Source organism: Phyllostomus hastatus, unplaced genomic scaffold (genome assembly GCF_019186645.2).
Source record: "Phyllostomus hastatus isolate PE091 unplaced genomic scaffold, TTU_PhHast_1.1 phas_scaffold_129, whole genome shotgun sequence".
Classification (NCBI taxonomy): domain Eukaryota; kingdom Metazoa; phylum Chordata; class Mammalia; order Chiroptera; family Phyllostomidae; genus Phyllostomus; species Phyllostomus hastatus.
In genome coordinates this window covers 11,316,169-11,331,603 of record NW_025334009.1, presented here as the reverse complement: position 1 = coordinate 11,331,603, position 15,435 = coordinate 11,316,169, and the positions used below count along the sequence as shown (strand labels likewise).

Here is a 15,435-nt window from a genome sequence, read left to right as displayed (position 1 = left end):
CAAGGCAGGGTGTCCAGGAACATAAGAAAGCCCTCTGGCTTCCCTAACAACACCCTGGTCTTCCAGGTCACGGGGAAGGGCAGCTGGAGTTCATAGCCTCCCGCTCAGGACCTCCAGCTCCACGCTTCAGGGGTGCCGCTCCCAGACCACTCCGGCCCAGGCATGCAACCCTGGTTTGGTCACATGGGCCAATGGAGTCCCCATTGTTGCTTCAGCCGGTTTGAGTTGTTTTCCACTTCGACCTACACAGAAGAGAAGACGCAGCCCAAGAACAGAGGCTGGAAGGGAGGGATTCCGAGATGGTGAGCAGAGCAGGGCAGGCTGCGAAGGGCGAACCCAGCGAGCATCACCACTCTCCTTTCCGGATTAAGGCAACACCTTCTGTGCAGTTCTCTGCCTCTCGCACTGCCCCGGACCCAAACTGTCAGTCAGTGGGAACTTTCTAAACACGTCTCTGAGCGCATCATGCCCACAGCCCCCAAAGCCCAGATCCTGTTCCTGAGTTAAAGGGCTCTGTTTGATGCGAGCCTACAAACACCAGACCCTTACACTGTTGCCATTGCAGACTTTTCCCCAAGTGGGCTCTCCCTTGCCTCTAAGCCTGGAAATGGGCTGTTCCCTATACCTGGGACACTGCTTCTGTACCACTGCCTCCCCGCTTCCCCTTTCCTCAAAGCGCCACCTCACTCTGACCTTGAACTCAGTGTTCCTTCGTCAAGGGCAGTCTCTCCCTCACCCTGAGTGCAGTCTTGCCACTCTCCCCCACCTTCCAGTCCAACTGTCCCCTGCCACACTGGAGCTCTACCCCAGGGCTCCAGCAGAGACTCCAGGCCAGGCTGCACTCACCCATACCTGCCCCATCTTCCTATCTGCTCCTGCCCTTGGCCCGCCCCGTGGGGCCAGGCTTGTCAGCCCGAGTCCCACATCCCCCTGCCAGTCTCTGTCCCCTCGCTCTGTGCAGCTCTTCCTTTTTGGGATCATGGTCCTTCCTGCATTTGCCATTTGTCCTTAAAAAAGAAAATCGTATCCACTAATTTTCTATTTAAAAAAATGTATTTAAACAAAAATTAAGTTAAAGAAAACACTAAATAGTACAGATGGTACATTTGGGGAATGTGACTCAGACAACATTTTGGTGCCCTGTCCAGATCCCATTAGGTCCCTTTTACCGTTTCTGGGCACTCCTCTCTGGGCTGGGGTGTGCTTTGGCCTCCAGGGGTGGGCGCCTGTCCTCAGGTCACTGGGGCTGCTTTGCTTTCATTCCCAGGGAGCCAGGATAGCCTGAGGTTTAGCTGACATGTGAGTGTGACAGCCCAGCTCCCGAAACCTCCTTTCGGTCAATTCTGAGATTCTGTGTCTAGAACAGAACCCAGTACATAGTGGGCACTTCAGGAAATGTTTGTTTGATGAACAAATGCAGCCTAACTTCTTGATCTTATCCTTTGTAATTCCTGGAGGTTTTGTCACTCTTAGGCCTTTCCCACTGAAGATGAAAAAGGCGTTTACTCGTACTTGTTCTGCTGTATTTACTTGCTTGTGAATTGTGTATATTTAATTATTCTATCTCTCTGAGGGAAATATGGCTACTAAGTTGTCCCAATAGCAACTCTTGGGTTTTCCCTTTACTGTAAAACCAAGACGCCATCGTACTTACAACTGAGTGACAATGGTAGTTATAATGATTATATTGCCACATGAAAAAAATACTCACCTTGTAATTTTAAACATTTTCTTTAATAGCCACATAAAAATGAGGTCAACATCCAGGCAAGGACAGGAAGAAATGGAGGGAAATTGATTGAAGGATGGGGCTGTGGGTGAGTTTTTCTTTGATTTCTATTACTCTTCACGACATTAAAAAATGGAAACTTTAAATGAACAGAATATGGAGAAGGATTTAAAAAATAGCAAGCTGTTTTCTTGCCTGAGCCTGAGCCAAACACTTGGGGGAAGGTAGGTTTTGGGGGTTTTTTGTTTGTTTTTTGGAGGTGATCTCTGGAAGCTAGAGGATGCAGGTAAGGGAAGGTGGTTACTGGAAGGCCCTAGGGAGTTACTATTAGAGGAAAGGCCAGATGGTAGAAAACCTGTGTATGAAAACCACTTCCTTTGGCCCTGTACCCTGAGCTCTGAGCTCCTCCCCAGCCTCAGCCAAGTGAGCAAAACCTCATCAAGCCCCCCACCCTAAAGGAATCAGGCCCCAGGCATGTGGACCAGGGAGTCCAAATGCTCCCACCACCGTGCCCTGGCTAATGGGATGTGGCAACACCCATTACCTGCTGAGGCAGGCAGCAGGGATGCTGAGCGCTGTGGTTATATACTAAGAATTATATGAGGAACCCTCTCTCTCTGGAAAATCCCTTGCTAGCCCCTTAGAATTCAGTAGTTTTTAAAAACTGAATTCAGAAAATATTTTAATTCACCAGACTCTGGGGCAGCATGGTACCCCCTGCATAACAGAAGTGAAGAGCATCTGAAGTAGGGACAACGGCCTTCCTGGGTACCATGAGGCCCTCATCTGGTCTGCACTTGGGGGGGTTAGGCACGGCCTGTCCTGGAGCCCGGGCTACTTAACTAGGGCTTGCCTTGCTAACAAGAAGGGTGCTTCTCTAAACCTTCAGGGCTCGGCTGTCCCAGGCAACTCACTGGGGTCCCAAAGGTGAAGCGCAAACCACTCACGGGTGAACGAACGCCAAGGCAACTGACACCAAGACCCATCCACGTGCAGAGAGCCAAGATGTCAGTTAAGGTCTAGATTTAGGGGCGGAACACCCACTGCTTGCCTGCCTACCTACCTATCAAAGAAGTTGCCCTGAAGGGCTCTCCCACTTGCCTCAGCCCCAGGAGTCATGCCCTAGAGTCGTCTAAGGCAGTTACTGGAAAAGTCTGCTGGCCGCCCCTCCGCAGAGACACCTCCTGAAGTGTACAATGCGGTTTTGGAGAGGCTCGCTGGTTCCCTGTGAGCACTCGACCTGGTTGCAACGAGATCCGTGCTCCAGGGTATACGGAGCAGAAAGGTCCCATTGGGCCTCACCTTGTTTAAGGCACAGCAAGCCTGGGCGAGCCCACAAGGCCTGAAGTGCGCGCGCAACACAGCGCCCCGCCGCAGGGCTCTTTGCGCGGCGTCCCGCCCACTCAGCCTCGTCCCAACGTAACGCTCCCGCCCAAATCCTCCTGATTGGTGGAGAGCGCGCGCGAGTGCCCCTGCCCCGCCCCCGGGTCCGCGCTCCTGCGGCAATGCCCCGCCCCCTGGTTTACAAAGCTGCCGGTGTGGCTTCCAAGTTGGAACTCGAAGGCGCGGGCACGAAAGGGCTCCGATTCTCGGAGACTGAAGGGGCTCTTTCCCATCATGCTCGCGGTCTGGCCGTGGCCCCGGGCTTGACGGTGACTGGCAACTCTTCAGAAGCACTGTCCGAGCGCAGCTCGACCCTCCACAGGTCCCTTCTTCTCCTCAGCCTTCGATCGGCTCCCCTGGCCCCCTTTCTGCAGAGCACCCATAAATTCTCATTGCCTGGGGCTCCCTCGAAGGCGACACCACCACATGCCAGGAGGTTGATCCTCGAGCGCCCGGCCTGCAGGCGCCCCCTTCCTGAGCCCCACTCACTCCTGGGTCCCTCGTTCCCGGGCCCCTCCGAACTTCCGCGCAACCCCGGGTCTCCCTTACAGCGGCACCCGGGACCCCTGCGCGGCCGCCTCGGAGTGAGCCGCCAGTCCCCAGCAGCCTCTGCATCGGCACGCCCGGGGCCCTCCAGCACTCCGCGTCCCCGCTCCTCGGTCCCCGCGCCGGGACGCCCCTCGGCCTCTCCCCCTAGGCACCCTCACGGGACCCCAGCTCCCGGCCCACCCTCCGTCCCACACTCCTCTGGCCTCTTCCGGGTGAATATCCATCCTCACGCCCGCAGCCGCGCGACCCCTCCTCGGCGCCCGGGCGCCCGCACCGCGCACCGCTCTGGACCCTACCACACACCCACGGGCCCTGACAGTCGCCCCACGCCGCCCACCCCACGGGTCTGCCCGGCTCCTTCCCGCGTCCCTCACCCCCCGCCCCAGATCCCTCGCCCCACTCATTTTTCCGGCCCCCGGACGCCCCCGGACGCCCCGGGCCCCTCACTTCTGCCGCCAGAACCCCTCCGGAACCCCCTACGCCCCCAACCCTCACCTCGCCCATCTGCCGAGGACCCCCCGAGGCGCGCGGCCCCGCCCGCCCCACGCTCGCCGCCTCCGTCTCACGCCGCACCCCTCTCCCCCCGGGGCTGGCGGGCAGAGCCGCCGGCGGCGGCGGAGGCCGGTCCCAGGGCCGGGACACACCCACCCGCCCGCCCTCCTGCCTTCCCTCGCTCCCTCCCTGCTTCCCTCCCTCTCTCCCGCCCGCGCTCCGCGTTCGCTCCTTCCCCCCTCGCCCGCTCCCGCTTTCCCCGGCGCCCGGCCTCCCTCTCCGCCTCCCGGAGCGCGGCTCTCCCGGGCGCGGCTCCGGGGTTCATGGTGACGAGGCGGCGGCCGCTCCAGCCCAGAGGCGGCGGCGGCGGCGGCGAGAGCTGGGGCACGGGCGCGGGCCGCCTCTCCCAGAGCGCGGGGCCGGGCGGCGGGCGCGCCCAGGCGGCGGCGGCGAGCGCCCCCCCGGCCCGCGGCCCCGCGCGCCCCCCGCGCCGCGCCCCCGCGCGCCTGGCCGGCGGGGGGCCGGGCCGGTGGGCGGCCGCCGCGCCGCGCACCCATGGACGGCCCGGCCATCATCACCCAGGTGACCAACCCCAAGGAGGACGAGGGCCGGGCGCGGGGCGCCGGCGAGAAAGGTGAGGAGGGGCGCGGGCGGCGGCGGGCCGGGGGTGGGAGCGCAGCCCGCGCCGCCGGAGTTTGCCGTCCCGCGCCGGCCCGGCCTGGGGGACGGGTGTGCCCGGCCGCGAGGGTGCGGGGGTGTGGGGTGCGCCCGCAGGGGAGGCCGTGAGTGTGCGTGTGCCGGCGGGGATGGGCCGAGCGTGCCTGCGCCCGCGGGGAGCGTGTGGGTCGTGCGTGCCTCTCAGCCGGAGGTTGTGAGTGTGCGGGGTGACCCTGGCCGGCGGCGAGTTTGTGGCTGCGCTCACGCCGGCCGAGAAGTTGTGAGCGGGTGTGTGTGTTCCTGGCAGGTTTTGAGTGTGCACTAGACAGAGGGGTTGTAAGGGTGTGTGCGCGCGAGACAGAGGTTGTGAGTGTGTGCGTGTGCCTGATGGATTGTGAGTGTGTGTGCGCGCTAACCTGTGTGCACACTCCAACTAAGAGATTGTAAGGATGGATGTGTACCTAACAGAGGCTGTGAGTGCACGTTTCCCTAACGGGCTGTGAGTTTGTGTGTGTCTCTAATGTAGAGGTTTGTGTGTGCCTCAGAGGTTGTGGGGTGTGTGTGTGTGTGTGTGTGTGTGTGTGCGCACAACGGGGCGGGGGCTGGGTGACATGAGAGAGACACACAGAGACACCTTTGCCTGCATAAGCGTGAGTGTGCAGAGATGTATGTATATTCAGTCCTGATGGAGTTTGTGTGTCTGTGATTCCTTTCCCTCGCCACTCGACTGGCCCTGGGGGGGGGGGGTGTGCACTCACACTCGAAGGCTGTGTGTGCATGTGTGTGCCTGCCTGTGCTCCGTGTGTCCACCAGACAGGGAGGCTGTGTGCCTGGGTGTGTTTAGCTGGCTGTGCAGGTGCTAGTTTGGGGGGTGGACAGCACTAAGCACCCCCCCTTTCTCTGCTCTTTGCCGTCTGGGTGACACCAGCCTGTTAGGAGCACCTGCCAAGGCTGGTTCTCCTGGGCCCGTTGAGGGCCCTGCTCTAACAGGTACTGGGGAGCCCTGGGGTGCCAGGTGTGTCCTCTCCCAGCGAGCCGGCACTGTGCTGCGGCACGCGGTGTGACTTGGGCACCTTTTGGACCCGTGGCTCTCTTCTGTTTACCTCTTCCTCTTCTTTTTGTCTCTGCCCCCCCCCCCGCCCCGAGACTCGGTGTCCCCTCTCTCACAGGCCCTTGCTCACGGTTCCTCTAATGCGCTGTCCTGAGGGTTGGACAGACTGGTTTCAAAGGGCCAAGGAATTCGGCTTGTTTTGTTCTGGTGACTAAAGTTCACCTCACTTTCTTACTGCCCCCGCAAACACCTGGATGGAGGTCGGGCGCAGCCCACCCGGACCTCTCTGCAAGCCTGGCCTGGCCACACCTGCCTCTGAAACAGGATCAGATTTCTTTCCCTGTGCTATCACCTTTGCTGTGCCCACGGGGTGAGGTGTGCAGCCCTTCTGAGGAATCCTGGTGGGGCGGGGGAACACTCCACTGCCTCTCCCCAAGCTGGGACCACCAGCCCACCAGGAGAATGCCAGAAACCACCAGAGGTATCCTCAGATCGGGCATTTGTCAACCCATTTGCACTTTCGTAGACTGTAAACATTGTGTCTGCAGACTTGTTTTCTTTTATGTAAGATGAGAATTCAAGCTCCCACAGGCATTTTTCTGTGCCTTACAAACTAGCTGAAAAATTCTACAGGCGGGTGCTTCGGGTGAACCTCCATGTCAGCCTGGGGCCCCAGCTGGCAGCACCTAGGTGGTCTGGTCTTCCCGCCATAGGAATAGTCAGTTTTGGGGCCCTGGCCTGCGGGCTCTGGGCTGGGTGTGACCCCTCCGGAGGGTTTCGTAGAAGGCATCAAGGAGGTCTGATGCGCGTGCTCCTCACCCGCTGTGGATTGAGTGCTTTGTGGGATGCTTTGCCAGAGAGAGAATCCACAGCTCTGCGAGGAGAGGCATGGCATAAAGCAAAGAAATATTTGGAGAGGCGTGGCATACGGCAGAGAAGTATTTGTCACCCCACACCTGACTCCAGGAGCCTGGGCCTCCCCAATTTTCTGTTTTCCTCTAGCTGCTAGGCTTTCTGAAGTAGAGTCAGTCTATCCAAACTGCAAACCATGTCCAAATACTCAGGACCGTGCATGTTCTGTTCTACTTGTTTACATTGCTTCTCACCACAGTCTTTTATCGTCTTTAGCAGCTCATTCTGTTTGTTTTCTAGTGTCAGACTGCCTGACTGTTAACTGATGAGAGGAATTCTTTGCCTTCTTGATCTGGGGTGGGATAGCGAGCAAGTAGCTTCTTCTTGCTGAAGCATTAAAACCCTACTCGATTTTTTTCCCTTTAAAAAAAATGGAAATAATTTTGGTTAACTGCAGCGTGGCAATAAACTTTGGAGCCAGACGTTGGAACAGCGTCTTCGGATTCATGAACCACTAAACACGTTGGGCAATGCTTCTAAGTTAAGCATGTTGATGTATTTAGATAGACAGGCAGGATATATTTCACATATTTTTAATTCTAGGTAAACACTTAATCATCTTGTTTTTAAATATGGGACCTGGACTGTAGTTAAGTTTTGTTGTAGGAAAGAAACTATGGCTTTTAAAAGTTTACTCTCTTCACTTATGCTGTAAAATGAGAGTAATAATGAATGCCTCTTGGGTTTGATATGAGGCGATGCACGTTAAGGACCCGGCCTGATTCAGCAGCGTGCCGCTATTTCATACGCCTTACTCAAGGTGCAGATTTGTAAAGGAAGTGCTAAGCATGGGCTGTAGTGTTCTGCACGAACTGAATTACAGCTTGACACACTGCTCTGTGATAGTGTACCAGCCAGAGATGACTGTCGCAGTTGTCACTGTCAGCCTGGCCTGTCATGGAAGCTTTATTTCTCTGTTGTGTTTGTCTGGATTGAGAGTGTGAAGATGCAGAGACAAATGTCCCCATGAGTTTAATTCAGTCTGCTTTGCTATCTGGAAACTGACTCTTACAAATCAATATGAAAAAGTCAATGCAGTAGAAACATGGTCAAAGGATACGAACAAGAAAGTCACAGAAGAGGAAATCCAGGAAATCCACGTGCCCAATAAGTGTACGAAGTGACGCTCCACTTCATATGAAACATTTTCATGCCAGCTTGGTTAAACATTTAAATGATTGACTACATCCTAAGTAAATAAAAGTTTTAGGTAATGGATACTCTTAAAGATTCTTGTGACATAGTAACTTTTGTGAGTACAGATTTTTTAAGAGAGTAATTTAGTACTGAATCATTTGGCTACAAGTAACAGAAAACCAGACGTATACTGCAGCTCATACCAGTGTAGGAGTTCATTCTTCTCACCTAACATGCAGTCTGGAGGTGGGCTACTGCCGGCTTTGATTCAGCAGCTCATTGGTTGGGGCTGACATCATCGCGATTCTCTTGGCTTTCCTTCGTGACATAAGAGGGCCGCCACCCCTCCAAACACCACAGCCACCATCAGGGCAGGGAAAAAGGGACAGTGCCAATCATGTCTATGCCTTTCACCTGGAAAGCAAAAGCATTCCTAGGGACCCCTTAGCATACTTTTGCTGATGTTTCAGTGGCCAGAACTGGGTCACATGGCACCCCTAGCTGTAAGCAAAGTGAGTCTCCAGCTTTTTTAGCCTTTGTTGTGGGAGGAGGAGAGGAGATGATTGGAAATGAGTGGGAACAGGTAGGTGGTCGTTCAGTCTGTCAACGGTGTTGGCCATTCCTTCACAGCTCCAGTCCTAGTTCTGGGCTTCTCTCCTAGGGAAATAACCTGCATATGTGCTCTCGTATCGGTGAAGGCCTTTCACTGATGGCTGCATTACTTGCAATAGCAAAAGTTGGAGCCTTCGTAAGTGTCAGCAGGCAAACAGACTATGGTGCATCAGTACCACAGATGACTGCAAAGCAACCGAAGAGAATGAGTTAAATCAGATCTAAATATACTGACATAAACTTCCAAGACATTTTAGGGGCGGGGGCTAGGAATCGGAAAAACAGTATAAATAGTATGATTCTATCTTTGTAAAATCACACACACGCAAAGCTGTACATATGTCTGGAAATACACAAAAAAAATCTAGAAAGAAATATTTCAAACTGACAACAAAGATTTCCTCTGGGGGGAAGACTGGGATGGGAAGTGAGGGCAATGACAGCGTACTTGTGTTTTACAGATGAAATTTTTCAAACTAAAATAGAAAGTTCCCCTAGCTGTTTGGAGGAAAAGAAATATTAATAATGTAAGGGAATTGAACAATAATGAAACAAAAAAAGCCTCAATTAATATGCAATATTAGCAAGAACATATCAACTCTAGCTAAATGGTTGCTTTGTAAGTGCATACGTGCTCCTCGACAAGATTTTTTGTAGGCACATTTGTTTCTGGCAGATATTTCGGCCTAAGGTGCTAGGTAGATTTCTCCCAAATGTTTTCCGCCCTTGAGCTTAACTCAGAAACCTTTAACCTTTGAGCTGCTAACAAAATTACATCAAGAAGAATCTTGGAAGCTATAGTTCTTTCAGATGCCAGAGAGATTTGAAGTAGATTCAGCTTGTTTAACATTTTTAAATTAAATTTTTTTTATTTAGAGATAACTGTAGATTTACATGCAGTTGTAAGAAATCACACAGAGATCCCGTGTCGCTTCTACTCACTTCCCCCTCAATGTTAACATCTTGCCAAACTATAGTACAAAATCAGAACATCGACCCGGCCATGATACAGGAAAATTCTATCACCAGGAAGGTGCCTCTTGGTGCCCTTTTATGGCCACTCCTACTTTCCTCCCATCCCTACCCCCTCCTTAGCCCACTGGCAACCACTAGTCTGTTCTTCATGTCTAAAACATTGTCATTTTAGGGATGCGTATAAATCGACTCAAACAATATGTGATCTTGGGACTGACTTTTTCACTCAGCATAATTGTCAGGATCTTCACCCAGGTTGTTGTTTGTCTTAATAGTTTATTCCTTTTTTATTGCTGAATAGTATTCCTTGGTGTGGATGTACCACTGTATATTTAAGCATTCACTCCTTGAAGGACAGCTGAGTTGTTTCTGGGTTTTGGCTGTTACAAATAAAGCTGCTGTGAACATTAGTGTACAGGTTTTGTGTAAACATAAGTCTTTATTTCTCTGGGCTCAATACCCAGACATGCAATTGCTGGGTCATCTGGTAGTTGTATATTTACTTTTTTACGAAATTGCTACACTGTTTTCCAGAATCAATGTACCATTTACATTCTCACCAACAATGTGTGAGTCATTCACTTTTTCTGCATCTTCACCAGCATTCGATGTTGTCACTATTTTTTTTTATAGTAGCCATCCTGCTGAGTGTATAATGTTGTCTCATTATGGCTTTAATTTGCCTTTCCCTGATGGTTGATGATATCGAACAACTTTTTATGTGCTGTATATCTTTGGTGAGACGTCCCTTTGTATCTATGGCTTGTGTTTGGGGTTTTTTTTTTGTTGTTGTTGTTGTTTTGCTGTTGAGTTTTGAGAATTCTTTACATAGTTTAGTTAGCAGTCTTTGTTATATCAGTAGTTTGCAAATATTTTCTCCTTGTCTGTGGATTGTCTTTTCATCCTCCTAAGAGGGCCCTTTGCCAATAAAATTTTTAAAATTTTGACATGCAGTATATCAGTTTTGTTGTATATCACTTTTATTGATCATGCTTTTGATGTCAAGTCTAAGAACTCTTTAGCACTAGATCTCAAAGAATTTCATATTTTTTGAAAGTTTTGTAGTTTTTACACTGTACATTTAAGACCATGATCCATTCTGAGTTAATTTTTTTATAAGGTGAGAGGCTTGGGTTCAGTTGTGTGTGTGTGTGTGTGTGTGTGTGTGTGTTTTCTTGTGGGTTCTAATCACTTCAGGCACATTTGTTGGAAAGGCCGTCCTTCCTCTTTTGAATTTCTTTTGCAATTCTGTCAAAAATCAGTCCAGCGTATTTGCATAGACCTCTTTCTGAGTTCTTTGTTTTGTTCCACGGATCTGTGTGTCTTCTGTCTATGCCATGCAGTCTTGATTCCTACAGCTAAATGTTACAGTTTGAATTAGGATAGACTGATTCTTCCAACATTTCTTTTTCAGAATTGTTTTAGCTGTCCTACTGTTATTGCCTTTCATATAAATTTTACAGTAATCTTGTCTATGTCTACAAAAATCTTACTGAGATTTTGATAGGAGTTGAATTAAACCTGAATATCCATTTGGGGAAAATTTGACATCTTTACTATCTTGAGTCTTCCTTCAGTCATTGAATGCAGTATATCTCTTCATTTATTTAGATATTCTTTGATTCTTTCATCAGAGTTGTATAATTTTTAGCATACAAATTCTGTTCATGTTTTGTTAGATTTTCATCTGTTTCTTTTTTTACTTTGAAACTTTATTTCTTTTCTTATTAATGTTCAGATACAGTTGCCTCTGTTTTCCCACCCCCACTTTGCCCCTGCCCCACCCCCCCACCTCCCACCCTCCATCCTACCCCCTAAGTGTTTCTTTTTTGAAATGATTTTATTATATTTTTAATTTAGGTGTTCAAAAGTGCTCAGTATATAGAACTATATAATATAGTACAGCTAATGTATAGCAATACAATGGACTTTTGTATGTTTTTTTTTTATCCTGTGACCTTGCTGAGCTTTTAGTTATAAGCAGCTCTGTGGATTTCTTGGGGATTTTTACATAGATAAATATGTCATCAAGTAAAACCAGTTATGTTTCTTCACTTCTGATTTGTATGCCTTTTATTTCCTTTTCCTGCTTTATTGCATTGACTAGAACTGCTAGAGGGATGCTGAGTAAGAATGGTGAGAATGGATGTCTTTGTCTTGTTTCCGGCAGTCTTTTACCATTAAATGTAATGTTAGCTGTAGGGTTTTTTGTAGATGTTGCTATCAGGTTGAAGAAGTTCCCCTGAGTTCCAGTTTTTCTGAGTTTTTATCAAGAATGAATGTTGAATTTTATCATAAGCTTTTTCTGCATCAATCAATGTGATCATGTGAGTTTTCTTCTTTAGTCTGTTAATACAGTAGATTACATTGATGAAGTTTTTAATATCCCTAGAATAAGCCTCATGTTGTGATATATGATTCTTTTTATATATTGGTGAGTTCTATTTGCTAATATTTTGTTAAGAATTTGTTATATCTGAGCCCTGACTGGCGTAGCTCAGTGGACTGAGTGCGGGCTGCGAACCAAAGTGTCGCAGGTTCAATTCCCAGTCAGGGTACATGTCTGGGTTGCAGGCCATGACCCCCAGCAACCACACATTGATGTTTCTCTCTCTCTCTTTCTCCCTCCCTTCCCTCTCTAAAAAATAAATAAATAAAATCTAAAAAAAAGAATTTGTTATATCTGTATTCATGAGTGATATTGCTCTATAGTTTTTTGTTGTTTTGTTTTGTTCTTTTTTATTGTCTTTATCCAGTCTCACTCAGCTTCATAAAATAAATTGGGAAGTGTTCTCTCTTCTCCTTTCTGGAGGAGATTATGTAGAATTGGTGTTACTTCTGTAGTGAAATCATCCTGGCCTGGAGACATCTATTTGGGGGAGTTTTTAACCACAAATTCAATTTTCTCAATAGTTACAGAGCTAGCCAAAGTATCTCTTGCATATTTCATTTTGTTTTTTGAGATTTTATCCATTTCATCTAAGTTGTCAAATTTGTGTGTATAATTGTTCATAGTACTATTCCCTTGTTGCCTGTTAGATGTCTGTGGGATCCAAAGTGACATCCCCTGTTTTATTTCTGATATTGTTAGTTTGTGTCTTCCGTCTTATTTTTTTGTCAGTCTTACCAGAGGTTTCTCAATTTTCTTGATGTTTACAAAGAACCAACTCTATGTTTCATTGATTTTTCTCGTTTCAACTCCATTATCTGTGTTATTTTATTATTTCCTTCCTTCTACTTGACTTGGGTTTATTTTGCTCCTTTTCTAGGTTCATGGAGGAGAGCTTAGATTATTGATTTAAGACTTTTCTTCTTTCATAATATCTGTATTTAATGCTACATATTTCCTCTTAGCTCTACTTTTACAATGTCCTACAGATTTTGGTGTGTTATATTTTCATTTTTATTCAGTTCATTGTACTTTCAATAGACCTCTTTTTTAGAGCAGTTTTAGGTTTACAGGAAAGTTGAGCACAAGGTAGAGAACGTTCCCATGTAATGTTGAACTCCCCCCCCACTATTAATACTATTGATGTCCTGCACCAGAGTGATGATACATTATTACAGTCAGTGAACCTGCATTGACATATCACCCAAAGCCCAAGTTATCACAAGGGTTCATCCTTGGTGTTGCACATTCCATGGGTTTTGACAAAGTGTAGTGGCCTGTGCCCATCATTACAGTATCACACAGAATAGTTTCACTGCCCTAAAAATCCTCCCTGTTCTGCTTATTTGTTCCTCCCCGCCCCCTCCTCGACCCCACCTCCCCCAACTCCTGGCAACCACTGATCCTTTTCACTCTCTCCCTAGTTTTGTCTTTTCTAGAGTGTCACATGGTTGGAATTGTGAAGTATGCAGCCTTTTCAAATTGGCTTTTTTTACTTACTAATATGTATTTAAGTTTCCTCTCTGTTTCTTCATGGCTTAATAGCTCGTTTCTTTTTAGTGCCGAATAATATTCCATTGTGTGGAGCACCACAGTTTGTCTATTCACTTACGGAAGAACATCATGGCTGCTTCCAAGTTTTAGCAATTATGAATAAAGCTGCTGTAAACATTGTACGTAGGTTTTCCTGTAAAGGTGAATTTTCAGCTCATGTGGGTAAAAAACAAGGAGCACCATTGCTGTATTGTGTGGTAAGAATATTTTTAGTTTTGGCCCTGGCCAGAGTGGCTCAGTTGGTTGGAGCGTTGTCCCGTAGAGGAAGGGTTGTGGGTTTGATTCCCAGTCAGGACGCATACCTAGGTGGCGAGTCTGACCCCCACTTCAGGTGCACACAGGAGGCAACCAATGATTGTCTCTCGTATCGGTGTTTCTCTCTCTCTTTCCTCTCTCTCTAGAGCAATAAAAAAATGTCCTTGAGTAAGGATTAAAAAAAAATAAAGAATATTCTTAGTTTTGTAGGAAACTACCAAACTGTCTTCCAGAGCAACATTGCCATCTTTAGTTTTCAGAAGTTTAGTTATGATATATTTTGGCATGTATTTCTTTCTGTTTGTCCTGTCTGTGGCTCGCTCAGCTTCTTGAAAATTTGTAGGGTTGTGTTTCTTGCCAAACTTGGCGGGGTTTCAGCCATTACTTTCTGACGTGCTTTTTTAAGTGCTGCCCTTTGTCTTCTCCTTCTGGGACTCTGATGACACAAATATCAGGTCCTTTGTTACAGCCCACAAGTGTATCAATACTAACTTGAAAAAACATCTTTTCTTTCAGTTGATTCAGATTAGGTACTTTCTGAATTATTCTGTCTCCAAGTTCATTAATTTGTTCCTAGTCCCCTCCATTCTGCTATTGAGCACACCCCCTGAACTTTTTATTTCAATTTTTGTATTTTGTAGTTCTAAATTCTCTCTTTAGTTTTTCTTTACCGCTTCTATCTCATTGCTTAGGCCTTCTATGCTCTCTATTTGTTTTAAGTGTGTTCCTAATTGCTTTTTTTGTAGAATTTGATTTTTTTTAAGATTTTATTTATTTATTTTTAGAGAGGGAAGGGAGGGAGGGGGAGAGAGAGAGAGAGAAAGAGAGAGAGAGAGAGAGAAACATCAATGTGCGGTTGCTGGGGGTAATGGCCTGCAACCCAGGCATGTACCCTTACTGGGAATCGAACCTGCGACACTTTGGTTCGCCAGCCAGGGCTCCTAATTGCTTTTATCATGGCTGCTTTCAAATCTTTGTCAGATAAGTGTAACATCTCCATCATTTTGGTCTTGGCATCTATCTGTTTTATTTCATTTGAGATTTTCATATCCTTTGAGTAGCAATCGAACTACAGTTGAAATCTGAACAGTTAAAACTCTGCATCTTATGTAAACCCACTGTTGTAGTTGGTTTTCTCTGACACTGCTCCGGTAGAAGAGAGGCAACACCACCTCAGCACTGCCAAACAGAGGTGGGAGTCTAGCATCTCCACTTGGCCTCTTTTGAGATGCTGCTGAGCGAGGGAGGGAGCTCCAGCTTTCACATGGTCTCTCCGGACCTGCAGTGGGAGTGGCGTCATTACTGCTAGGCAGTGGTAGAATCACATTCTCTGGCCCCACCCCAGTTGGGAGGAGAGGAGCGCTTTATTACCACTGGGTAGGGATAGAAGTCCAAGCCGGCCGTGTGGTCTGCACTGACCACATGGGAGAGGAGAGGACTCATAACCAGCTATCAGGGATGCAGGCCTTTCTCCGACACTACCCCAGCAAGGGTGGCGGGTCCTTACTCCCCGATGAGGGCGGAATTCTAGGTGCCCATTGGATTTTGCTGGCACAGGTGGGAGTGGGGCCAGCGTGTGTGTGTTGTGGGGAGTGTTAGGCTGCAGTAGAGTAGTCATTGTGAAAGTTTTCTGTCCTGCTAGACTGTCCTTTTTTCCTGGTCCCTTGATTACAGCCGTCTACAGCTGTTGGTGATTCTCTGTAGCCAGGCTCTTCAGCTCCAAGTCTGGACAGCATGAGG

The 15,435-nt window shown here is 48.5% G+C and overlaps 1 protein-coding gene across 1 annotated transcript in view; it reads left to right on the top strand.

Annotated features, from left to right (window-relative positions):
• Nucleotides 1-4,358: 4,358 nt before the first annotated feature.
• CTDSPL (CTD small phosphatase like) overlaps nucleotides 4,359-15,435 on the top strand; it is a 113,883-nt gene continuing 102,806 nt past the window's right edge. Inside the window, exon 1 of the mRNA XM_045856875.1 lies at nucleotides 4,359-4,787. Coding sequence (XP_045712831.1) covers nucleotides 4,709-4,787 — 79 coding nt within the window. The 5' untranslated portion in view covers nucleotides 4,359-4,708. The remainder of the gene's footprint in view (nucleotides 4,788-15,435) is intronic.